Source organism: Bicyclus anynana, chromosome 14, assembly GCF_947172395.1.
Source record: "Bicyclus anynana chromosome 14, ilBicAnyn1.1, whole genome shotgun sequence".
NCBI classification, from domain to species: Eukaryota; Metazoa; Arthropoda; class Insecta; order Lepidoptera; family Nymphalidae; genus Bicyclus; species Bicyclus anynana.
Window position 1 is genome coordinate 5,141,279 of NC_069096.1, and position 26,862 is coordinate 5,168,140.

Consider the following 26,862-nt stretch of genomic DNA (forward strand, 5'->3'; position numbering starts at 1 on the left):
AAGCGCCGCCCGGGTGCACATTGACGATGTCACTCACCGATGCTCGTAGCGAAGTGCTGGTGCGCGTAGAGCGTCTTGAGGCAGCGCGTGTGCGCCACGTCCCACACGCGCAGCGTCTTGTCGTCAGACGCGGTGAGCAGGAAGCGCCGCCCGGGTGCACATTGACGATGTCACTCACCGATGCTCGTAGCGAAGTGCTGGTGCGCGTAGAGCGTCTTGAGGCAGCGCGTGTGCGCCACGTCCCACACGCGCAGCGTCTTGTCGTCAGACGCGGTGAGCAGGAAGCGCCCGCCCGGGTGCCACGTAGCGCCGCGCACCCAGTTATCGTGGCCCACCAGTGTTGCCAGGCACTGGCCCGTGCTCACATCCCAGATCTTAATAAAATTAACGAGCTAATCATTTTTTTGTATTGTAATGAATCTAAAAACAATCGATTATATGTTGTAACAGACTTCCAAAGAAGAAACCGAAGGAGGTTTTACGTTAGGCTGTATGTATGGTTTTTCATGTATGTCCAGCTATATTTTCGTCACTGGTAAACTGAATTTGAAAATTCTTTTTTTGTTTGGGTTGGTTGAAGGGTGTACTTCCAGGGTGGTACCATTTTTTTCATATTAGGATCTGATGATGGCATCTTGAAGAAATCGAGAGGAATTTTCTTAGAGGCAAATAGTGCGTTTGTTAACTTAACCCATTACAATTTCATGAAGGTTGGTCTAGAGTCGGTCTGATGATGGAGCCGAAACACAGATGTTGGAACTCGTCAACGATTTATAGGAGTTAACTTTTGTTTGGGCTTGATTAATGTGTATCGATCTTTCCACCTAGGTGGGTTGTGACTGTATTAGGGGTCTGATGATGAAGACAAAGGAGAGTTAAGGGAACTCCTCGACGGTTCACAGTAGCTATCTTGTGTTTGGACTTGATAAAATTGTTTTGTTGAGAACTTTCCACCTAAAGAGTTGTGACTGCATTAGGGATCTGACGATGACACCTTCATCGCTACCTTAACAGACTTGTCTCGCGAGCCGCTGGCCAGGAAGGGACCCTGGTGGTTGGCGCGGCGGTTGTCCCCGCCGGCCGCCTCGTTGACGGCGGCGGCGGCCGACTCCGGCGCCCACGACACGCACTCCACCACGTGCTCGTGCTCGCGCAGCTCCATCTGATGACGTCACACGACACATTGTTATTGCTATTAGACATTATCATGCTAAATAGATCAGTGATCCTCACACACGGAAACCATACTAGAACAAGAAATGCCGTCATCTAAAGCTAAAAGCGACGTTTTATGACGAGTGGCGTGTGCGGCGAGTTTATCATATAGAGTATGAAACTAAAGAAAAGCTCGGTGGTGGCGTTTTGTGACTATGGCTTTCGTTTGTGCATGGAGTAAGTAGCCTTACTCCATGCATGATAAGCATAGATGAGGTAAAGGTATAAAAGACCTTGATAGCCAGACTTTTGTTATTTTATAAAAAACTAGCTGACGCCGCGCGGTCTCACCAGCGTGGTTCCTGTACGGGGATAATATATAGCATATAGCCTTCCTCGATAAATGGGCTATCTAACACTGAAATTATTTTTCAAATCAGACCAGTAGTTCCTGAGAATAGCGCGTATAATATTGGTATAGATAAATCAGCAACAACACGGTGTTGTGATAGGTAAATACGATAGACAACTAAACGAAAATCAATGTCTTAATAGTTAATAGTTCCACGGTAAAGGGACCCAGACTCCTCACTGAGAGGCCGTGATTCGATTTTCACCTGTTTGACTATTCTCTTCTAGTTTTTTCCAATTAAGTAATAACATGGTATAGCTGTGAAAGCCGGAACTCTTGATAAAAGTTAAATGTTTATCACTACATGCTCCTACAATAGGTAAGTGTGATAGACAAGTATGACTTTAGGATTATTGTGGCTTCGGAAAATATCAGGACTTTCTTTTTATTTCTCGAGTTAATTATTGATTGTATAGGACCTGTCTCGCTAGGTGTTACTTTTCTGTCAAAGTATATGATCAATGATCTAATGCGATTATAAAAGCTGTCTCTATAGAATCGATGTTAAGCTGTTATCGTGTTCGTCGGTTATAGAGCTCCGTATAAACACCTTTTTGTGTAGTTGAATGGTGTAAAAAACTGACAAAAACTTCTAGTTTAGTATATAATATATACTCGTTTTCCTCAGAAAATGACAGACAATTTTGTTTGTGACTATGAGTGTGATACAGGTCCTTCTATAATTGGTCTGAGCTCTCACCTGATGGTGTGCCATGATGCAATGTAAGATAAAAGCGGGCTAACTTTTTAGGAGGAGAATGACTACACCCCTTGCGGTTTCTATACGACATCGAACCGGAGCGTTAAATCGCTTGGCGGGGTACGTCCACAGAAAACCACAATCAGCTCAGCCGGGGATCGAAGGAAACTCCGTCTTGTAAATCCATCGCGCATAACACTCCGCCACGGAGGCCGTCCGAAAAGTTTCAAAGGCCCAGTCGCCAAACTTCAGGGAGGATTCAAAGGCCCAGTCGCCAAACTTCAGGGAGGATTTAAAGGCCCAGTCGCCAAACTTCAGGGAGGATTCAAAGGCCCAGTCGCCAAACTTCAGGGAGGATTCAAAGGCCCAGTCGCCAAACTTCAGGGAGGATTCAAAGGTCGAGTCGCCAAAGTTCGTGGCTTCGTGGGGTACCCTTCGTCAGTCACCTTGCACTCGTTGGTGTCGGCGTTCCAGATGCGCACAGTCTGGTCGTTGGAGCACGACGCCAGCAGCGTGCCGTCCGCCGACACGCGCACCATGCGCACCCACTCGCGGTGCCCTTTGTACGTCTTCACGCAGTAGCTGAAACATACGTTCTCTTAATTTTTTTTTCACGGTAATTGAAGTAAAGCTTTTTCATAAAATAAATGTTTTTTTTTCAGTCGACATGCTTCAGCAGAGGTGTTGAAGAAAAATGGCAATTCCCACCGGCCCCGGGCCCCTATAATGGCCGTTTTCAATAACTTATCTATCAGCCATTTCGCTTACTAAAGTTAAGAAAATCTATCTTTCTGTTCTTATCGGCTTTTTGTATTATTTTCGTTTTGTTAACAACAAACTTAACAAACAAGAAAACGAACAAACAAACAAATCATTTTTAAAAAACGTCGTAAAACTTAAAACTGTTTGGTCAACAATCTTAAAACGTTGTAGCAAATATTTTAAGTAATTTCAATATTAAAGCAGAAGAAATATAAAGATTTTTATGATATAAGTAGATTGCTGGGTGATTAGGGTAGCCTAGGGCTGAGGATGGGCATCCCTTCCAGCAGAAGAAGCTCAATGTATTATGTCATATGAGACTTCCAACCAAGAATATATCGTCATTTCAAATGTCCAATCGCCTGTGGACAAATTAACTGGACAGCCAGGTGAAACGGATGGTTTCTGTGTCTTGCTCTTTAGAATAAATGTTTAATTAATTTATTTAAAGCACAATGTATCTCACAAGTATTACATATTTATACCACATATAGTCTTATTTTAAACAGTGCAATAAAACTTTCTGAGGTAGCAGAGTTACAATGAACTTTAGCATGTGGAGCAATTTTATTTCTCTGTGGCAGTGCATAGTGCAAGATGTATTACAGACACGGAACATGTAAAACCGCTCAGAAATTGTTTCTGACAAGTCGTGATCGAATGGGACAAACATATTCAATTACAATTGCCTCGTTATTTTGTCTCGTCTCAACAACAGTTGGCATAACTTCGAAGTTACATTGTCCATTCGATCACGTCTTGTCAGAAACGCAATCACTGAGCGGCCGGACATTAGTAAATAACTAAAAACCTACCCGGTAGCGACTTCCCACGCCTTGATGGTCTTGTCCCGGCTGGCAGAGTACACGATGTCACCGCTGGGAGAGAAGGCAACGGAGGACACGTTGTGGTCATGTCCGTGCATGGTCTTCACGCATTCGTACGTCTGGTTGAAGTCCCACAGCTTGATCGACATATCCGCACTGCATGATACTGGAAACAATAAAGAAATCAGTTAAAAATCTGTCAGATGTGGAACCAATGTGGAAGTGGTCATTTATTGGCCAGCACAGATTGCCAAAATCTTGTCCAATATTTCGCTTCTCTGTCTTATTCTACGGTTAAGTGTTGACGTGACGTCATGACACAGATCGACAATTACTTTCTAACCGACTTCAAATAAAGGAGGAGGTTCTCAATTCGAGTGTATTTTTTTTTCTTTTTTTGTATGTATGTTACGTTTTGTATGTTGTTTCTTCACGAGACATGTCTTTACCAAAGTTATGTTTTTTCTAAAAGAGAAGTTGCTGTCGGGACTATACAGTTTAGACTATACGGGTTTTAGTCATCCGTGTTGACCAGTAGATGGCGTTGTGCGTAATTGTTGCCGCGATCAAACTGACACAGGATAATGTCTGTTGAGTTTGCTACTTTTATAATTTACTAGCAATCCTCTGTTATTGGTTTTGTCGAAATTCGTGGAATAAACAACACGCGTGTAGGCATTCCCAGATTGATCTAGAATCATTGTGACGGGTATAAATACGCGCCGGACGCGACTGCGGGACAGTGTAACTTCGGAACGAAGTGGAGTAACATCAAGTGATACCAGCGATATAAGTGAACGCGTTTACAATTTTGGACAACGAATTGCCTACGTTTGTATTGATACTCAGATTAAGGAGTGAAATATAGTCTCATACGAGTGTTTTATTCCAAAAATTCGAACCCCAGTTCATAACAGTATAGATAGAAAACTAAAAAACAATAAGTATCAGCAGGATAACTTACCAAGTAGCTTGCCATGATGGTCGAAGGCGATGTCCTGTACGGAGTCGGTGTGGCCCTTAAGGGATCGTTCGTAGTCGCCATTCTCGAAATCCCACACTTTGATCGTCGCGTCCTCGCTCGACGACACCAGTAAACTGAACACCGGATGGAATATTACCTGGAACACAAACAACAAACAATCCGTTGAGTATCCATCATAGTAATAATTGTATGTGGCGTATTTTAGTGGTAGAATTTGGAGAATCATCTTTTGAAGTGATAACTTCTTATGGGAGGGTAAACTGCTTCGTAACGTAACGCGTTACGACGCCGGTCTGCCTGGCTTCCCTTTCTCCCACGCTTACGGCAGCAGATTTAGGTTATCCTTATCAAGCGTCCCGTTCTGTCGAGCGTCCCGAGACTCACACGTTTTTTTATAAACTGGTTTTGCAGCTATGCGTTCTAGGCTTTTTATATTCTAACTATATTTTTTAAAGATTGATCTGTATCCAAATAGCCACTGGAGCAAGAAAGCATTATAAATAGATATTTAGATAGGTACACCCAAATGACATAGACAGAACCGATTTATATTCTATGGGACAAACTGGTAAATAATCCATGTGGTACGATTGAGAATAGTATGCACCAAACTTCGAGTCCGCTCTGACATTGCAATGCGCCATACTACGCAGCTTTGACGGCCTCCGTGGCGCAGTGGTATGTGCAGTGGATTTACAAGACGGAGATCCTGGGTTCGATCCCCGGCTGGGCGGATTGAGATTTTCTTAATTTGTCTAGTTCTGGCTGGAGGGAGGCTTCGGCCGTGGCTAGTTACCACCCTACCGGCAAAGACGTACCGCCAAGCGATTTAGCGTTCCGGTACGATGCCGTGTAGAAACCGAAAGAGGTGTGGATTTTCGTCCTCCTCCTAACAAGTTAGCCCGCTTCCTTCTTAGACTGCATCATCACTTACCAGCAGGTGAGATTGTAGTCAAGGGCTAACCCTTAAAGAATAAAAAAAAAGCAACCATACGACTAAGTAAGAAAATACTCAAAGTTTGGCGAATACTGAATAGTATACAATTTGCATTGCAATGATATGGGGTAATGTTGTACGGTAATACTTTTGAAAGTTGCTTTTGGATTTTGTCATAAGTTATAACCAGTAATGTCTATCAAATCTTGATATTTTGACATCAGTTACTGCTTGTCAAAATGTCAATTTGTTATGTGACAACATATAGTCAAGTAATCTCCCAAAATCTATAATATGTATAATTAGACTTATAAACAAATAACTTATTTGAAATATATAGGTACGAACAAATGATAATTTTATAATATAGATCGGTTACGTCCCCACAAAATCACCGCAAAAAGTGATCCGAATAATCAAACTTTGTGTAGAAACCGAAAGGGGTGTGGATTTACATCCTCCTCCTAACAAGTTAGCCCGCTTCCATCTTAGATTGCATCGCCACTTACCATCAGGTGAGATTATAGTCAAACGCTAACTTGTAAGGAATAAAAAAAAAACTGAACGCACACATGCACAGTTTTGTCTTTAATTCCATTATTTATTAATGTATATATAGTTTTTACGCTTCCTGAACACAATTCGACATTTTAGACGATATTAAGGTATAATTTGTTTAAATAACGTTCGTTGTTGAACTACCATTGAAATGTGAAAATTTCCTCTTTCGAGTTAAAGCAGTATGGTACATTTAAGCTACAAATTCCTTCGTCTTCTGAGAGATGGACAAATTAAAAAATGGTGTTACACACCAAATATGTTTGATAAACTTGCTTGTCATCAAATGGCATCAAATAGCAAATGATAGCCTTGTTTGTGTCATAGAACGGTTAAATGCAGGATATTGGAAACTGCCTAGACCTTGACTCTCTGTATTAGCACCAGTACTTGCGGAAATCGATGACAAGCAAGGAAATTGCCATATTCGAACGCGAAAATACAAAAACCTGCTTCCTCAGTTGCGGAACGGTAAATTTTAGTTAATTCAGCTAGTTAAAGAATCATGAATAGTTGGCTAATCTAACTAATATTATAAACTAGCGGACGGCCGTGACTACGTTCGCGTCGAATTCTGTTACAAATCCTGTGAACTGGATTTTTCTGGCAAAAAAGCAGCCTGTATGCCCACAACTTTCTTTTACTCAGCCACAAATTCGCACGCATGAATTTTTTTTTTTTTTTTTGTCTTGTGTATCTGCAATCAGTCGACAGACAATAAGCAGATTTGGTGAAATAAATTTGGCTTTACCAGACAGGAAGACCATCGTCTTCTGCACAGAGTCGAGCACATCAGCTCGCTTTAACCGCTTAACTCTTTCCACGGTTAATAGCCCGGAGGCCAGTGGATTGGGATGTTTCAGCAATCGTTCTTTGTGTTTCAGCTTATATTTGTTTATCTCTACGTACATGAATTTGTAATTCTTTTAGTATCCGACGGGTATCGGATGCAAATTTGAACTCACAATCCATTCAGTGGATTGAGCAGTCTGTAGATGGATCAGTCAGTTACGGTTGCCTTTTAGACATACTAGCATACTAGTTCCCGTTCCCGTAGGAATACGGGGATAAAATATAGTCTATAGCACTCAGGGATAGTGTAGCTTCCCAACAGTGAAAGGATTTTTCAAATCGGTTCAGTAGTTTCGGAGCCTATTCAATGCAAACAAACGAACAATCAAATCTTTCCTCTTTATAATACTAATAGTATAAATTATACAGATTTAACAGTAATTAAAGCAATCAGTTTGTTAATTTATTTAAATATAATTCATGTAATATAATGATTAATGTGATAAAATCTCTCTATAGAAATATTTGCAAGAGAGTGAAGCCGGAAACACATTTTTAGCAACTAATCCAAATTAAAATTAATTTGTTTCTGCGGAATTTCCAATTCAAAGGTGCGCTATTGAAAAAGTCAACTGTTTATTGGAAGTAACACGGTGGGATACTCCTCTATTATAAAATGAAGTTCGCAACGACATTCGAAACAGTCCGCCTAAATAAACATGTTCTGTCTATGTCGCTCATTTTGGCTGGTGGGAGGCTTCGGCTGTGGCTAGTTACCACCCTAGCGGCATTGATTTAGCGTTCCGTGTAGAAAACCTCAGAGGTATGGGTAGGAATAGACTTGTAACTTTTCCAAGTAAGCTCGCTTACGTCTTAGACTGCATCGTCACATCTTTGCATCGGGTGAGATAAGAGTCAAGGGCTAACTTTTGGTGTGTATAAAAAAAATAAAAACAACAAGTGTAGATGCCCTGTGTTTTCTTGAATCTCTGCTAAGATGGCTTGAATGACCAATTAGCAGTTAGCATCATCACCACGTCACGGCGGATGACGCCAAATGCACTTTTATCAAAGAACTTAAACGGCTGTGATTTATTGCTTATCTCCTGCATATTTAGGCAATCTTAAGCCTCATACTGATGTTCTTCAGGTGATTTTAATTTAGCAACATTTAAAACCTACGGAAATTGTATTTTTTAATTACATATTTAGCCTCGTTGGTCCAGTGATTAGTGTATGTGGGGAATGGAGATCACGAAATCCTGGGTTCTTGGATCAATTTCAAAAAATTCTCAGCCCGGATATGGAATCAAAGAGCTGAACTTCATTGTTTTTTTTTTTCAATTTATAGCTTTTTACATAAATATGGATTTATTATGTAGTAAAACCCAACTACTAGCGGTTGCCAGTCCGTGATCCTGCTCATGCTTGACTCTCTGCTACACAATGTTAATCCTGGTTTACATCTGATAGTATCAGCGCTATACTTGATCAATATTGTAGTTAGAGGGTAGAACTGTATTAGTAAGTTAAACGGTCGTTCCAGTAATGATTGATAGTGTTACTTTGTGTATCTGCCATCCTTGACACGTAAAGCTTAGAACCTGCTCTGAGGCTACGGCTTCTCCGTTATCAGAAGTGGAATTTAGTCTGTTCCGCCGATATATGTATTATTTTAACTAGCTGATGCCGCGCGGTTTCACCCGCGTGGTTCCCGTTCCCGTGGGAATACCGGGATAATATATAGCCTAGAGCCTTCCTCGATAAATGGACTTTCTAACACTAAAAGAATTTTTCAAATCGGACCAGTAGTTCTTGAGATTAGCGTAGTGCACTGTCATTATTGTCTGTAACTTTCAGATATGAATAAATTCATTTTCTTTCTTTATATTTCTACGCAACAAAAAGAAAGTATACTATATTCTATAAAAAGAAAGTATACTATAAGTATTCTATGAAAGTAGGTGTATAGAATCCACGACGTATATGAGAATTTGCAATAGTTTAAGTAGAAAAGCATGTTTCTCGAGGCAGTTGTAATCGTTTAAATACCTTAGTAATAGTGGCCCGGTGTCCCGTGAGACAGAACTTCTCCGGCGGGCGTGGAATCCACTCGGTAGGCGTTCGCTTGGCCCTCGTCGGCGCTCCTTCTATGAACTCCTTCTGTGCCTCCGACAGTTTGGATTCCAGCTCCATCACCTGTGGAATATTTTGACAGGCCTTACTTCATTGTTCTGACCTCTCACAGCCAGTTTCTTTATGTAAAGTAACAGTAAAAGTAGTAAGTAGTAAAGAAGACTTTATTTCTCAGTGAATAAGACCGTCACTTTTGATTTATGACGTTACTTTGACTGTTACTTGCGATGAAGAAACTAGCCGTCAGTGTTTATAACATGATACTAAAAATGTGAGAGATTTAACGACCTCTCTGGCACAGTTGATAGTGATGTGGATCTCAAATCTCAACAGAGAGGCCCTAGGTTCGATTTGGTGGTGGTGGTGGTGGTGATGAGGAGATCCGCAGAAGAACCAAAGTCACCGATATAGCTCAACGTATCGCGAAGCTGAAGTGGCAATGGGCGGGGCACATAGTTCGCAGAACCGATGGCCATTGGGGTTCCAAGGTGCTGGAATGGCGGCCCCTCACTAAAAAGCTCAGTGTTGGTCGACCCCCCACCAGGTGAACTGACGACATCAAGCGAGTCGCAGGTATTCGCTGGATGCAGTATCGCGGTGTTTGGAAGTCCCTACAAAAGGTTTATGTGTAGCTATCAAAGAATATTAGAAAAACTAAAAATATTGGATTAAAAGCTTCGTACGCACAAGTACATAGGTTATATTTAGTTTATAAACCTGCAAGTGGACATCTGTGACCTAGAAATGCCACGGCGATCGATAAAGTGGGCAATGTTTACGCTGTTTAGGATAGAATTCTTAGCCCTCATTCGCACGAGAGTTTTTTTAACGGACGTTAAAAAAAGCGTTCAAGAATATAACCCTTGAGTTACGGGAAATACTCCCGAGCATCCTGTATAAATGTAAATTTAACTAACTAGCAGTAATAAAGGCTCATTTTATTTATTTACATAAGCCGTATGATAGGATAGTTTTCCGATAGATTTAAAGAGAGATTAACATGCTGTCCGACTGACCAACTTTAAAAGGCTGCGTCCGAGAAAAGCGCTTGAGAATAGGAAACAAGCATCATGTGATCTGAATTTAAGGATATTTCTTTACACACGTAGTTTTATTAATTAAGAAAATTCTCAGGTATTCGTATGCAGGTACCCTAACGATGTTTTTTCTTCACCGTTTGAGACACGTGATACTTAATTTCTTAAAACGCAGATAAACTGAAAAGTTAGAGGTGCATGCCCCAGACGGTAATCGAATCTACGCCCTCCGTAACGTAGACAGAGGTCATTTCCACTGGGCTCTAATATGCAACCTAATGCATAAAGAGGCTCTTATGCCTTAATGCTTGAAAAAAATTACTCGGAATTCGAACTTACGACCTCTCTGTAGTCGAACTAGCTAACCAGTACAACAAGGAGGCATTAAAAACAAGTACAACGACCACTCAAACCTTGTATTGGTAACGGCCATTGACACAGTCAATGATAGTAAATAATGGTGATTAGTTAGGTAATCGTGAGGCGATAGCTGAGATCGCCATCGAGAGCAAAATGACTTGGCCACGTTTAAAGCTAAAAGGTTACGCGTGTCTCACGAAGTGTCAAATGCAATTTATACCTTGTTTCTAATCCTGATATGTAGAGCATAATATAAATTTGCCTATTAACTATGAAACTCGATAAACTTAGTAAAACACTCAGAATATTTGATTTTATGTTTAAAATCGGTCCAGTGAGCCTAGTGGCAGTTTTAAATGTTTTCAAACTGTGACTATCGCGTAACCGTAAACGCAAATTTCCAAGGAATTGAAACAGTTGTGCAGTAGTGCCACTAGATGGCGCTGTTTCAATTCCTTAGAAATTCGCGTTTACGGTTACGCGATCGTCACAGTATGAAAATATGAAACATTGAAAACTGCCACTAGGTACACTGAACCGATTTTAAAAATTCTTTCACTAATTTAAAGCTGCATTATCAGCGAGTAACATGGGCTATAATTTAACGACACATTCCCACGGGAACGGTGACTACGCGGGTGAGACCGCAGGGCGGTCTATACAATTACATTACATAACTAATAAAGACCAAAGTATATCGTCGATAACAACAATTTATCATTTGTATCTTCCGAAAAACTTTGCCACAAAACTTGCATTAGTCAATGTCAGAAAGAAACCAAACTTCATATTTAGAGAATGTTGTTTATTGAGAACAAGAGAAGATATAATTATAATTACTTTATAATATCGGTTTCTGTGTGTATTCGATTATTTTCATTGATAAACTTTCACCAACAGATTTATGGCTTTATTAACGTCCCACGGATAATCTTATCCAGCCGAAATTAAAACAATAGTAGGTACTCGTAATATTAGGTATTGTGTGATCATAGGAAGAGGTCTTTATCATTTTAAAGCCGAAGGTTTGTCATCCCAAGCTCCTTCCATAGGTATTAAAGTACGGTAGGAAACTGTGCGGTTAGAACCATGGTTGCTTTGCGAAAAGTAAGTCTGTTTGTGTATCTGTTATTATAGCTAAGCCGCTAAACCGATTGAATTTTAACGATGAAGAAGGCTACATTTTTCATATAAGACTGTAACTTTCCACGAAAATTGATGCATTGACTATAGTTAAAAATTTTCTAGAGAATCTATTTGACGTACGGAACCCACGGTAGGCGAGTGCGACTTGCACTTGCCTTGTTTTGTGCCATGCCACTGGTATAGAAAGGTAACGAACGAGAGATAATATCAATAGGTTTAACCTTGTAATGAATGAGTGATGATACAAATAGGTCATTACCTTTTTCTGCAGCCTTATAACGGAGGTCCACTTCTTCTCGAGGAGGCCTCCGAACTTGCGATCCATTTCCCCCGTCATCTCGGCCTCCTTCTTGAACGCTTCCAGTGCGTCATTGTAGCCGTTGCTGCCAAGATAGTCGGCGATCGCTTTGTTCCTGCAAATAAAGGTATACCGTTAAGTATATACGGCACTCTTACGTAATTATGATATCTGGTTTTCAGCTGACGAAAAACGGAGAGAAGGTTATCAATTCGACGTGTACTTATATATTTTTTTTTATGTATGAACACGAGTAACTTTTCATGGTGTAGTCCGATTTTGTTAATTCGGTGCCAATTCTGCGTGGTGTTGATTTTAGTCGTTACTGAAAAAACCTTAAGGAAGAAAAAAGAATGTCTGAGAAACAAAATTCTTTTAAACGGGTACTCCTTCGCCGGCTTCAAAGTGATCAATAGGTAGAAAATACTTTAATGTTATTTTTCGCTTTTGTGTTTTGTGGGTTCGTTTATGTTTTGAAGTTGGTTATATATTTTTTTAAATAATAATGGATATAATCTGTTTAGATCATAGGTTTTAAACCAAATTATTGCCACCGTACTCGTAGCATAAATATTAATTGATTAATAGGGAATATTTTAATTATCAGAAGCTGACATTTTCACATATTTTAAAAAAATACATTTATTTATATTTGTACTTCCATTCTGCCTTCTTTTCCTAATGTCCTCTTATCTCTTATATCCTCATTTTCTCTACTTTCTACTGCCCCCACCTTAAAATCCCAAACGTCCACAAGGCAGCCTTATCACACACATAAAGACAAATTAGTAAATAGGCCAGTTGGTTAAAATTAATATGAAAGTTTTCAAATAACTACAATAACCGTCATTTCCCCTATGTTAAATGATTCAATCGAAATGAGCGACTCGATGATTTTTTTGCACTATCGCTTCAATAAGTTTGATACACAATGATACAGACAATTGTGTAAGACAGTAGAAGGGAAATCGGGAAGTCATCAATGAATATGTTTTGCTGTCGCTCAATTTATAAGCTGCCATATTTTCCCTTCGTTTATTTGAATTCTTTTACATTTTTCTAAAGTGCAAAACGTATCATAATATACCTATATAGAATAATTTTCAGTTCAACGAAAGAAGGATAACCATCATAGTTGTCAGAGGTCAGTGACGTAAAATTGGGGCCTAAACATAAACAGATAAGCTGGCCCTGGATAACATAAGCCCGTATACGGAATTAATCACTCGGTCAAGGTGATTGCTGAACAGCTAAATTGAAAACAGGTAAGCGCAGGTGAAATATTATAGGGGATAAATACGACAATTCGACAGCGATTTTATTTTCAACGCGAAAAATGCGAATCCAAAATAGAGGAAGTAAAACGATGAACAGAGTTTATATGGGTCTAAAAATACATTCCTTCTATCAAATTAGTTGTATTTTTCTATATTTAAATATTTCTCTACTGACAATAGGTAAGGTAATTTAGAGAATAAAGCGAATATATATTTCTAAGCGCTGCATTAGTGCCTAGCAGTGGCGTTGTGGAATTTTAAAGGTAAGCCGTCCTAAAGAAAAGGAAATTCATACCGCTTGATTAAAACTCCAGTTTCTCATACATCTATACACATTTATTCATTAAAATAATGAATATGTATATATTAAGCCAAAATTATGAAGATAAACAAAACAAAACAAGCAATTCGCTAGATTATTTTACCAAGTCTTTATCATAATAATCTCCATTCCCTTATCCCACTAAACTGGGGTCGGCAAAATATGTCAATCTCCATTTGTCTATTACTCAACGTCAACTCATCCATTCCCTTTACAAACATGTCCTCTTTTACACACACAACCATCTTTTCTTTTTCCTTCCTCTCCTATTGTGTCCTTCCACTTGCAAATTCAACATTTTTCTAGTAATATTATTTTCGTCCCTCCACAAAACAACAAAACCTTTTATGTCATTGGCGCCACTTTCCAAGTCTTCAGACAAAGTTAATTTAATTGATTACCTTTTTATCTAAAGTGAATCAAACTGTAACAAAAACAAAAAAAAAGGTGTGGCTACATTCATAAAAAGATAATCTCTCGAAAATATCATTTTTCACTTCGTCCATAGATATGATAAACAGTCTAGTATCTCTATTATTAATTTCGTGTATATCCAAAAGCCGCAGAACCGCTTTTTTAAAGTGACTTACGCAATAACAACTTAAATTTCGATATTGTTGCCGCCGGCAATATTAATGCGTTATTTATTTATCTATTGTTGTCGAAGGTAATAGATTAACTGTTATGATCACCGTTTATAATAGAACTTGGACGTTGGACCGCAGAAGTGATGAGATGACGACATCAGGGAAGTAGCTTGAGTAACGTGGAACAGAGTGGCTCTCGATAGATCTGAATGCCACAATGAATAGCCACGACTGGTGCATACCATCAAACAAAAGCAAGGAATCGAACCCAGGACCTCTCTGTTAAAAACTACAGCACCACGAACTGCAACAGAGATGTCGTCGATTAAAATTACGATTAAGTCACGGTTTCAGCGGTGTTGTCATATTGTTGTGCTCAGTTAGAATTAAAAGTGTACAAACTATGAATACTACCGGGTATCTATTACTAATCGGCCAATGGAGCGTTTCGTCTCCACCGGATTGTGAACGAGATTCATTTCTCGCTTGTTTAATGCCCGCTCCTCACGTCGCGTCGGCCAACACGTTGGCCAATATGTTGGCAAATATGTTGGCTGCCATGTGCCGGTGTTTCGAAACAACGACCTTTCTGGCGCATATCTGGTTCTCGACAACTGGATTCCCATTTCCCAGTACGGGTCAGTTTATATATAGGACTAAATTACACGGAACAAAAACTCCGCAGTATTCACCACAACGTTGTCCAACGTGAACCATAGGTATTGGCCAAAAACATTCGCCACAATGTTGGCGTGTGAAGAGCGGCCATAATATCATGTCAGTCTGGCGGTGAAACTAAATCGATTCTAAGACAATCAGCATTGCAGGGGTTCCTATTGTTGCCGTGGGAGCGATCATGTTAAACCATTTTGTTTTTAAGTAAAAAGACTCAGCGTTTGGGAGTCTAATTTAAATTTAACATTTATTAAAGATTGTCTCTTGCTCATGAAGAAAAACTTCACAATCACGTAAACATCGAGACAATCCAGCTACTGGACGTTACGAATACAGTGAGAAGACTTAAACGGACCAAACCATTTGAGTTAGTGTTTAGTGACTAGTGATAGTGTAGTGTAAAGTGCTACATAGAAGATCATGTGAACAAAGTGACCTAAAGACGTAATAGTTAGTGAAAGACTAAGATTAAGTTATTGGACATTATCTTAGTATAATAATAATATATTATAAGTTTAGGTTAAAGTTAAATTACTAATTAGTCACATAAGTAGGCTAGATCGTAATTTTATTAAGTACCAAATTGTTACTTTACAATAGAGAGAAAAAAAAATTATTAAAGAACTTGCGGACGCCCGCGCTTGGAATTCAGTTTTTTACAAAACCTTTGGGAACCATGGATTTTTTCGCGATGATAAGTAGCCTATGTGTTAATCCAGGTTATTATCTACTTTGTTGTAAATTTCAGCCAAATCAGTTTAATAGTTGCGGCGTTAAGGAGTAACAAACATCCAAACAGGCATCCGAACAAACATCCATACAAACTTTCGCGTTTATAATATTAGTAGGATTCAAATTAAAATCCGAATCATTCTAGTGGCTGAAGTTCCCGTTGATTTTTTTTTAAAGATGATACGTGTTAAATTATGGATAAAATGGTTTTACTAGTTATGTTACGATTAAGAACTGTTTTTGTTTATTTACTTTTCGTTTTAATGTACTTTACTCGTAGCTTTCATAATAATTCGCTGTTCAAATTAAAGTACGATATTTTAATGAGTAAGCGCGGTGTTGGCCGACCCCACACCAGGTGGACTGACGACATCAAGCGAGTCGCAGGGATTCGCTGGATGCAGGTGGCTCAGTATCGTGATGTTTGGAAGTCCCTACAAAAGGCCTATGTCCTGCAGTGGACGTCCATCGGCTGATATGATGATGATGATGATGATGATTTTAATGATTTAGTCTAAGGTCAAGTCTACTGTTTAGCATGATAGCTACCTACGGAAATCTAATTGCTAAAGCGAGAGCGTTGTATGTTCTGTGAGGCTACCATTAATATAAATATCAATATCGTCATGCCTAAATCACTGGCGCGTTCGTATGAGAAACTGAGCTTTCACCAATCAAAACATCATCCCTCGTTGATGTGCAGACATCTAGATGAGCGGAACGAATTAATGATGAAATGACCCGTGATGGCGAGCCCACTAGTGATGTAACGAATGTCATATTTTGGACATTCGCGGATGCGAATCCGAATATCTGCTGCCAACATTCACGAATGCAAATAATTCAATTTAATTCAAGAAGGTAAGTAATACAACTTTATTAAAACTGCGGTGAAAATTCATAGAATTTGCCTTCTGTCACAGGACTCTGTATTATTTATTGTAACTGATTGACGTCACTGAAATAAGCTATTTTTATTTATTTTTTATAGAAGATTATTTTTGTTTGTTTACATTGCATTTAGTATATAGAAATTTTGATTCTTAAGTCCCAAGTTAAATAAATAAATAGCACCAAATGATAGAGAGAAGACCGATAATGTGATTACGAGGTCAAGTTACTTTTTATTACGATAAAAAAAAAACACAAGAAAACAGTGGATTTTATCGACCAACTATTAAGTACATCAAAAAAAAATGTTTTTTTTTTAAATTCGCAAATATCCGCAATAATTTAGTGAATGCGAATACTCTTTGCATCACTAGTGCCCACCGCCGCACATTCGTACCTTGGACTGTACAAAGTTCAGTAGCAACATAGAGCATAGCGAAAGTGGTTTCGCGCGAGTCTTGGGAAAATAACTTTCACAGTATATTTCCTTCCATTTCAATTGAAGGGCACATGCTGCAACAATTAAAAGCTACCTCGTGCTATCTCGTTGATCTAGTGATTAGACTATGTTGCTTTGGACAACAAGGTCCTGGGTTCGAGTCTTGAGTCGGTCTATGAGAAACTGACTTTTCTTTATTCTAGGAAATTTTAGATAAAATCCGAGCTAAGATTCTATACTAATATTATAAAGAGGTAAAATTTGTAGTAATCTCCGGATCTACTGGATTAATTTCGAATATTCTTTTACCACTGGAAAGCCATGAGTATCCTCGTATTCTTACGGGAATTGAAACTACGCGGATTACACCGCGGAGCGTCGGCTAGTTGTAGTATAAAGTTGAGAAGTTATTTGCTAGTTACCACCCTACTGGCAAGTGATTTAGAGTTCCGGTACGATATCGTTTAGAAACCGAAAGGGTTGTGGATTTTCATCCCCCTCCTAAGTTAGCTCGCTTCCATCTTAGATTGCACCATCATTTACCATCATTTAAGATTGTATTCAAGGGTTAACTTGTAAAGAATAAAAAAAGGCTCGCATTGGAGCAGCGTGGTGGGTCTAAGCTCCATATTCCCTCTCATATATGGAGGGAAGCTTGGCGTTGTAGTGGACCGTTAAATTGACTAACAAGGCAGTCGGTCCACCAAAGCGGAGTTGAGACGAGAAATGGAGAAATATTAACCAATACAATTGCACAAAATATTCGCTCCTCTTAAGTGGACAGGGACTAGCGAGCTAGTTTAAAAAATCATATAAAACCGGTAAGCGGAGTGGGGAAACGGAGCGGGGTTAAATTAAAGGAGATAGTCCAAAATTGTATGGAGCCCAGGATCAGTGATGTATACCCTGTCTGTGTATATTCTGTGGGCGGAAATAAAAGAAAATATTTGATTGAACTGTTTTTTATCATACAAATCTACGAATTTACTTTAATTCTTTCGAAATAATATTCATTCTTTCCCAAGAAATACAACACTAATACGGGTATTGATGGCGGATTGATGACGTTTTCAATGCAATAGTAGATTTGACGTTTGCTGTCAATTGTCATGACATAGTTCCTTTAAGGACGCCATCTTGATATAACTCTAAAACTTGGGTTTTAAATTTATTTATTTCTTTTTATTTTGCTAGATTTATTCATTCATTTAGATTTTAATAAAATCCTTGTATTTTAATGATACGGGGTACAAGAGTGGGCATGAAATGGACCATCTCTTTTAACATATTTTATTTATTTAACATAGTCTGCAACTCCGCTGCGCTCACTCGCTCCGCTTTGGTGGACAGACAGCCTTATGATGAACTTCGCTCGGGCTATTATCTGTGACTAAACAGTAGATTGTTAATCTGATAATAATTACCGACTAGGCCGCGGTTGATAAGTAAATTAATCAATTTAGATTTCAACATTGGTAAATGTTAAGTGTTTCATATCTTCGTTACATTTATCTTATCTTTTGACAAGTCAGTCAAAAAACATACATAATGGCATCAAAGTATAACCGTTGCATCGAATCCAAATGTTAATACTAGATGATTTGACTTATTTACATTTTTTGTTATAGATATTAATAGACCGAGAGCCCTTGAATCCCAGACCTTCGTCGTTTTATAAAAGCTGAAAGTTTGTCAGCTCATGCTCCTACCATAAGTAAGTACGATAGGCAATTATGGAGTTTGGTGGCTTTGGGAGGCAGCAGGTTTTAAGGGTCCAGTCCAGATTCTCAACTGTCTATGTATAAAGTGTAATTTTTTCATGATTTCCTCGGCATAATATGAGATATTATATTCCCAGTCGCCAGGCACTTAGCTTAGCGGCAACCCTTCGAAAAACACTATTTGATTTGAAACTTCAAGGGTCTAGTTAAGGGTTGCCATGAAGCCAAGTGCCTGGCAAATGAGGATATCATTACTCATATTATGCCAATGAAAATATAAAAAAAATATATTATAAGTTGACGAGTTTTCTGTCTATAAAGATTGTTGAGATAAAATGATTGAGGATGAGTAAACCCAGGCACTGAATTAACAAAGAAACAATCCTATAGGAAGAGTAAAAGATTGTTACTTTATGGACCATTCTATTTTTTTTGTAATTATTATAGGTAGATAGATAGTCAATGTACATAGTAACTCGAAACTTACTTTTAATTTATTATTATAATATACATAGATTAAGATTTAGATTCATGATAAGTACAACTTTAATGCCACATTTGGAAACACGGCATAAAGATAGGCATCCGAAGGCCATCTTATAACATTGCCACGACTATCTAGGAAAATTATTTATCTCATTCATGACTCACTCGTCAGCTTATAGTTTGCATTTGTAAGTAACAACAGACACTCGAATTAAAATCCGTTACAGTTACACTTAGTTTCAGTAATTCAATGCAATATTACGAGTAAAATAAAGTACAAACGAAACAACGATGTTAACGAACCCATTGTGTCAAGTTGTCTGTTTCAAAACGGTTCGTCTGGTAACAGGACCACCGCAACAAGTCGATCGCACATTGACGCAACGCCCGGAGGAGGCATCTGAGCCGCAAGAGCCGTAGAGACATACGCAATGCAGTTTCCTACAATACAAATACTTAAAATCTATACTAATATTATAAAGCTGAAGAGTTTATTTGTTTGATTGAACGCGCTAATCTCAGGAACTACTGGTCCGATTTGAAAAATTCTTTCAGTGTTAGATAGCCCATTTATCGAGGAAGGCTATAGGCTAAATTATTCCCGTATTACTACGGGAACGGAAACCACGCGGGTGAAACCGCGCGGCGTCAGCTAGTAAATAATAAACTGAAAAAAAAAGTTAGCCATTGCAAGTGCCTGGTTGCAGAACATAAAATTATATTTTGTAATACATACAGCATGGTGAGGCATGATTTGGCTTCGTGTCACCAAAACCAACCTTTTTGTATTAAGTTAGCAATTATAATGAAAAATATTGCTAACTCTAAAATAACTGCATGCTTATGGCATGGTAGAGAACTTAATTTAATGTATGTATTTTAATTGTATTTATCATGTTATTACAATGGTACATTGTTTACCGAGAGTAGAAAGTGACCGATTGTTATCAAAGGGTGCACTTTCTAACTAATTTATGGCAATATAAATATTTTCTTCTATTCTGTTTAAAATACATGTACATGTATTACATTAACACAAGTAAACAACTAATGAAAGTTAGCGTGCAGATTTTGGTACTACTAAATCCTGTGAGTCTAGTAGTAGTTTTTTTTTATTTACAGGAACTACAATTTTAGAATATCTAAAAAAATATTACATGCGGCTCTTGTGGCAGTGTGCGATATAGTACTGATATACACATGGTTTTGGAACCAAGAAGCAAGTGCGCAGTATAAACAAACGCAATTAGACATATTAGTATTTAGAACACGTAACGACTGATTTGCATAGTAGGCTCACGTGATTGAAATGTTTACTGCTATAAGTTGAGTTTTGTTACCGAAAACGTTAGAAACGATTAAGTAGGGTCACCCCGCAGTTTTACAACAAGCGATATCGATAGGTAAATATTGTTTGTTGCTTGTTATTTACAAGAGAAATTAGTACACCTCTAAAACTTAACTGCTTCTTTAAATTTCGGGCTGAGAATCTATACTGATATTATAAAGAGGTAAAAGTCTGTGGTATTGTAAGGGGGTAATGTCTGGATTTTACCTAACCGATTTTGAAAATTCTTTTACCACTAGTAAGCCACTTTATTTGTAAGTGTCATATACCCATATTTACACGGAAAAGGGAACTATGCGAATCGTCAGCTAATACATCCTAAATGCGAAGGTATTATGGGGTTATGGCTAGTATCTGTGATGATCGTCCCTACAGTTTTACACCCCAACGCGCTGTCTGTTAACAAGAACTATATTATCTACTAATATTATTAAGCTGAAGAGTTTGTTTGACTGAACGCGCTAATCTCAGAAAGTACTGGTCCGATTTGAAAAATTCTTTCAGTGTTAGATAGCCCATTTATCGAGGAAGGCTATAGGCTATATATTATCCCCATTTGTCTACGGGAACGGGAACCACGCGAGTGAAACCGCGCGCCGTCAGCTAGTATTGTATCGGGGAATATTCGCAATGGGAATGATAACGATCCTCGATCATAAAGGACCTAAAGAAGAAAGATAAATCCACACGGACAAAATTTCGGCATTTTACATTATAGAAAGAAAGAAAGAAATAAATAAAAGTTTATTCAGAATACGTCGGCGAAGAACCTATGTCGCAATATCCGTTGTTAACCTTATTCTCGTTTGCCGAAATTGGTTTTATTTTCACTTACATTGACGGAATGGACGTGTTGAAAACCAGAACTACCTACACAGATCAATTTCTAGTTCAAATAAACTTATGTGCGGAAATCGTCGATCGCTAACTTGCAGTGTAAACAGAATGGTTAACTGTATGTCAGAGTCAGAACATGCTTACAGTATACCTGTTAAAGGTTTCACCTGCGTAGTTCCAGTTCCCATGAGAATATGGGGATAAGAGCCTATGACACTCAAATAAAGTTGCTTTCTAGTGGAAAAAGAATTTTCAAAATCGGTTCTGTAGTTCCAGAGATATCCATACAATATCACAAATTTTACCTCTTTATACTAAAAAGTTGCCTAAATTCGAAGCAAATCAGTTTAGTAGTTTTAGAGATCAGATACATTATTAGACAGGCGAACCAGATTAAATGAATGCTTATTGTCAAGCGTAACCCACGATACATCCACTAGGTGGACTGAGGACATCAAGCGGATTGCAGGGAGCCGCAGGACGCTGGCGGCTCGAGACCGTTTTGTTTGGAAGTCCATGCAAGAAGCCTATGTCCAGCAGTGGACGTCCATCGGATGTTAATGATGATGAATCCACGATAATATTAACTGTGTGTCAAACTAAATCCACTTCTATTCAACCGTTTTAGCATAATGTAATAGCACATCATGCAAGTTGCAATGTATTTAATTTATTGTTTTTTTTTCTCTCTTTTCTTTGTATGATGTGTATTCTGAATAAACTTTTCTTTCTTTCTCTCTTTCTTTCTATAATTAAGTAACGTAAAAGATCGAGGAAAAACGTACGACTGATAAAAAGTAGCGCTTGAAGTTAGGTATAAAGCGGGTTAGGCAGAGCCTATCACTTTACCTTGAAGGTGTTCAAGTTATAAGTGGCAGGAAGCACACGCCGGAAATTTGCTGCGCTCCATAGCGATTCATATCAGCAATGTAGGTGAAAAACGTTTCAGACAAAAGCCTGCAATTCTGACAGTATTGTCACTTCACATCAGGCAAGAAACTTGTTAAATAAATACTACCTAATAAATACCATTTCAAACATGTACCTAATACTAAAGATCAGAGGTAGAGCATAGAGAGACAAACCCGTAGGGTATGGACTCTGCCTTCGATTCGGAGGACGTAAGTTCGAATCCGGTCCGGACCTAAACCTCCAACTTTTCAGTAAGTATGTGAATTTTAAGAAATTATAAATCAAGTGTCTCGGTGAGAATTTTCTTCGTTGTCTACGTGTGCGAAGTCTACCAATCAAATCCAATAAGCCCTTGGGATGGCCTAACCCTTCTCTTTCTGGTAGGAGACGCGTGCTCAACAGTGAGCCGAGTATGGGCTGTTAATGATGACTAATACCGATAGTTCAAAGAGCTGAAGGAGGTCCCATGGTGTCGGAATGGCGATCCCGCACCGGAAAGCGCAGTGTTGGTCGACCCCAATAGGTGGACTGAGGACATCAAGTGGGTTGCAGGGAGCCGCTGGATCCTGGCGGCTCGAGACCGTTGTGTTTGGAAGTCCATGCAAGAGGCCTATGTCCAGCAATGGACGTCCATCGGCTGATAATGATGAATATCATAATAATAAATCTAACAAACATACCTACTTACATTACACAGGGCGAAAACAGAACCTTCCTTTCTGAAAATTTTCTTATTGGTGGATATTATGATGATGATATTATCGTGAACAACACTTGGCCTTTGCGCTTTACCGTTAACTATAAACTAACTATTACAAAAACTATTTTAGTTATTTTACGGAGCTCAGTTAGTCAGTAATTAACTAGATTAGCTTGAACTATCTTGTCACGCTCGAATTTTATTTTTTTATTATTTAAATTAACATCTTTATTAATTAAATTAACATCTTAGTGGGTATATTTTTCGTTTTTCAATGTCAGGAGCGGTTTAATTACCTTACTACTCGTTATTTGGCAACGCAGATTCATATCGTACCGTTACGTAAGTCTTATACCTGGCTTACACTACACTACCTAATGCGTTTAATAAAAACAGCAACTTGTTATGTACTTGTCTTGCAAAATGAAATGTTCTTTTCTTTTATACTCGAGCCTTCTACACACACCTAATGTGTTTAATATAAACATCAAGACGTACATCCACTGGTTTCTTACATAGTTAAAAGTTCTGTTCTTTTATAATTTTACTAGTAGACACGCGGTTTCGCCCGTGTAGTTTCCGTTCCCTTAGTTAAATTCCGTAAATACTGGGATAAAGTTTAGCCTATAGCACCCGGGTGTAGTGTAGCTTCCAAACAGTGAAAGATTTTTCAAATCGGTCCAGTATTTTTGAAGCCTATTCATATTCAATACAAGGTCCTCTTTATTATATTAGTATAGATAAATTGGTTTCTACTTCATTTTTTTAATGTTTATTGCAAGCAGTATTTCAACCAACACAATTGTCTTGTCATTTATGTACGAGTATACGTGTATATACTTAATTTAATTAATTGTAACTTTTACTTAATTTAATTAATAAAGTTGTCAAACCCTAGAACTTTTACAGTACAGCGGTTGAGGCTTTACTTAGGTAATTCGAATTTGAAGTATCATTATGTGAATGAATATTTCAATGATTTGCAACTCAAAAAATTTTAATAAAAAAAATACAACCGACTTCAAAACCTAAAAACGTACCCACTAAACTAAAAAGTGAAAAATAACATATGTTCTACCTGCTGATCAGTATGAAGGCGGTGCTAAGCCGGTGATGTATTAATTCAAGCCATTTGCAGACAGTGTTGTTTCATGTGGTCCTGTCAGAAATGGCTTAAATTAAGACAAAACCGGCTAAGCACCGCCTTCAAACTGATCAGCAGGTAGAACATATGTTATTTTTCACTTTTTAGTTTAGTGGGTACGTTTTTAGGTTTTGAAGTCGGTTGTATTTTTTTAATTAAATTTTTTATTATTTTTCCATTTTTAGTGTAAAATTTCATCTCAAACGAATACATCAGACCCCTAATGACAGTCACAACCCATCTTGGTACAAAATTCTCAGCAATACGAATTACTCAAGGCCAAACACAAGGTAGTTACTGTAAACTGTTAAGGAGTTCCCTTAATTGTCCTTGGTCTTCATCACCAAACCCCTAAATGACAGTCACAACCTATTTATGTGGAAAGTTCTCATTAATACAAATTAATCAAGCCCAAACACAAGGTAACTGCTGTAAATCGCCGAGGAGTTCCCTCGTCTGTTTTATGGCTCCATCATCAGATCAATTTTAAACCTTCATGAAATTGTAGTGCTTAAAAGTACTAAATGGAAAAGTATACGAACACACTAGACACCCATATAATTTTTGAAAGTTCCCCTCAATTTCTCCAGGATCCCATCATCAGATCTTGACATGATGGCAATGGGACCAAATGGGGACTATACCGTTTCAAACAAAAAAAGAATTTTTGAAATCGGTCCAGGCGTCTTTGAGTAATCGGTGTACATACATAAAAAAAAAAAAAAAAAAATACCGACCGAATTGAGAACCTCCTCCTTTTTGAAGTCGGTTAAAAAGCATTATTATATCAGCCGGCCAATTCACTAACGGTGACGGTTTTTAGCCAAGTGATATAATTAACATGAAATCAATAACAACCGCATTTTCCGTATTCCGTAAAGCCCCATTGTTAACCAAAAACCATAATGTCAACTGGAAAATGTCATCTACCTACTCTATGATATCTACGAAGGGTAGTCAGTAGGCACCGAATGACATTTTTTACATAGAATCTCAATTTTGATCAGTTACTATTAAATAAATAGTGAATACGAAATCAAGTGATTTAAGTATACTACTTCTATTATATTAACAATAGTCTAGTTGGTAATTTTGGTATATTTCCACTAACATACGTCAAAGTTAGTGAATTGGCCTGCAGGTACTGGTAACGAAATCGCATCGTGCGCTATTACGTCAGACATATTATTACACATTGATGTGTTTGTTTACACACCCACACGTTACATTCAAGGTTTCTTAACGAGTATTTATTTTTTAGTGTCAAAAATAAGGAAAAAAGCCACACTTAAATGCGGGTTAGTTAACGTTATCGGTTTATGCGCTATTTAAATTAGTAAACGCCCCGGTTTTACATGCGTAAATCCCATTGCCGTGGGCATACTGGGATAGTGTATAGCATAAGACGCTCACAAATAGCATATAGTAGTAGTGTAGTATAGTAGAGCATAGTAGTTTTCTATTGGTAAAAGAATAGGGTAGTTGACTCATATCAAATTAATATAAACAATATTATTTTCGCATATTCAAAATATATAGATATTAATCAACGAAAGTTAAGGATTTTTTATAAAATTTAATTTTCAAATTTCCCAAATGTCAAAAACGCTGTCGTCCATTTTGTGACTGTATGTACTAAATTTCATTTTTTTTTGTCAAACGCTCCGTTTGTAAGGGATTTGTTATAGTGGCGTCTTGAAACAGTTGAATTATAGACCATCACGGCCGACAGGCGTTTTAGCTGGTATTGTCAAAAACCTATTTAAAAACTAAAATTTTCATGTACTTAATCACGACTAAAAAAAAAATATAAAAAAAATTCAATTTAGTAGAACGATAATGAACTATTTAAGACCATTTAGTAAATAAAAAGTGTCAACTAGCCTATTTTCAAAATCAGGACAGTACATAGACAAGGGTTTTTCGAGGGCGTCTGCTAATTTACGTTAAAAGCCGGGTTAAATACTACTAATATTTAAAAAAAGATTATTTATTTATATTATACATATAAACCTAGACAAAGTCATACATAGTCACATTCTAAGCTCAATTAGAAGTGCACATAATATTATAACATATCCGCGTTCATACCTCCGTATACAACGTTTTCCATCAGCTGTTTCAGTTTAGAACTTTAGCCTTATTACCAGCGCCATAAGTACCTAATTACAGTTACAACTGTCGCGTAGAAAACGGAACAGAGTTAATGTCCTCGACAAAAATAAACTATCAGGTCCGAGCTTGCATTGAAGATTTTTATTATGCTTATTCTTAAGATATATTGAATAAAATGCCTTGCGATTATACCTAGTATTTTGGCTGTGTTCATGAAAGTTAATGCCCAAAGTATGACCACGCTGGGCATGCGGGTTGGTCATTCGCAGGGCTGGATTTTCCGAGGATATCAAGCGGGTTGCAGAGAGCCGCTGGATGCTGGCGGCTCGAGACCTGGAAGTCTTGTCTTGGAAGTCCATGCCAGAGGCCTATGTCCAGCAGTGGAGGTCTATCGGTGAAAATGATGATGATGATATCTAGGATACCGTAATATTCTTCTCTAATATTCCTTCTTACCTTTCTTCTTTTCTTCTTACCCATATAAAAGTCTCGTGCCATGGTGTTAGTACTCACACCCTAAGGCAGTGATTCCCAAAGTGGTCTATATCGACCCCTAAGGGTGTATGACAAA

At 38.1% G+C, this 26,862-nt stretch overlaps 1 protein-coding gene across 1 annotated transcript in view; it reads right to left on the reverse strand.

Moving 5' to 3' along the window:
* LOC112054126 (lissencephaly-1 homolog) overlaps positions 1-26,862 on the reverse strand; it is a 55,419-nt gene that overhangs the window by 990 nt on the left and 27,567 nt on the right. Inside the window, exons 3-9 of the mRNA XM_052885533.1 lie at positions 12,067-12,220; positions 9,181-9,327; positions 4,821-4,977; positions 3,845-4,022; positions 2,714-2,849; positions 1,007-1,162; positions 175-374 (exon numbers count right to left, since the gene is read on the reverse strand). Coding sequence (XP_052741493.1) covers positions 175-374; positions 1,007-1,162; positions 2,714-2,849; positions 3,845-4,022; positions 4,821-4,977; positions 9,181-9,327; positions 12,067-12,220 — 1,128 coding nt within the window. The remainder of the gene's footprint in view (positions 1-174; positions 375-1,006; positions 1,163-2,713; positions 2,850-3,844; positions 4,023-4,820; positions 4,978-9,180; positions 9,328-12,066; positions 12,221-26,862) is intronic.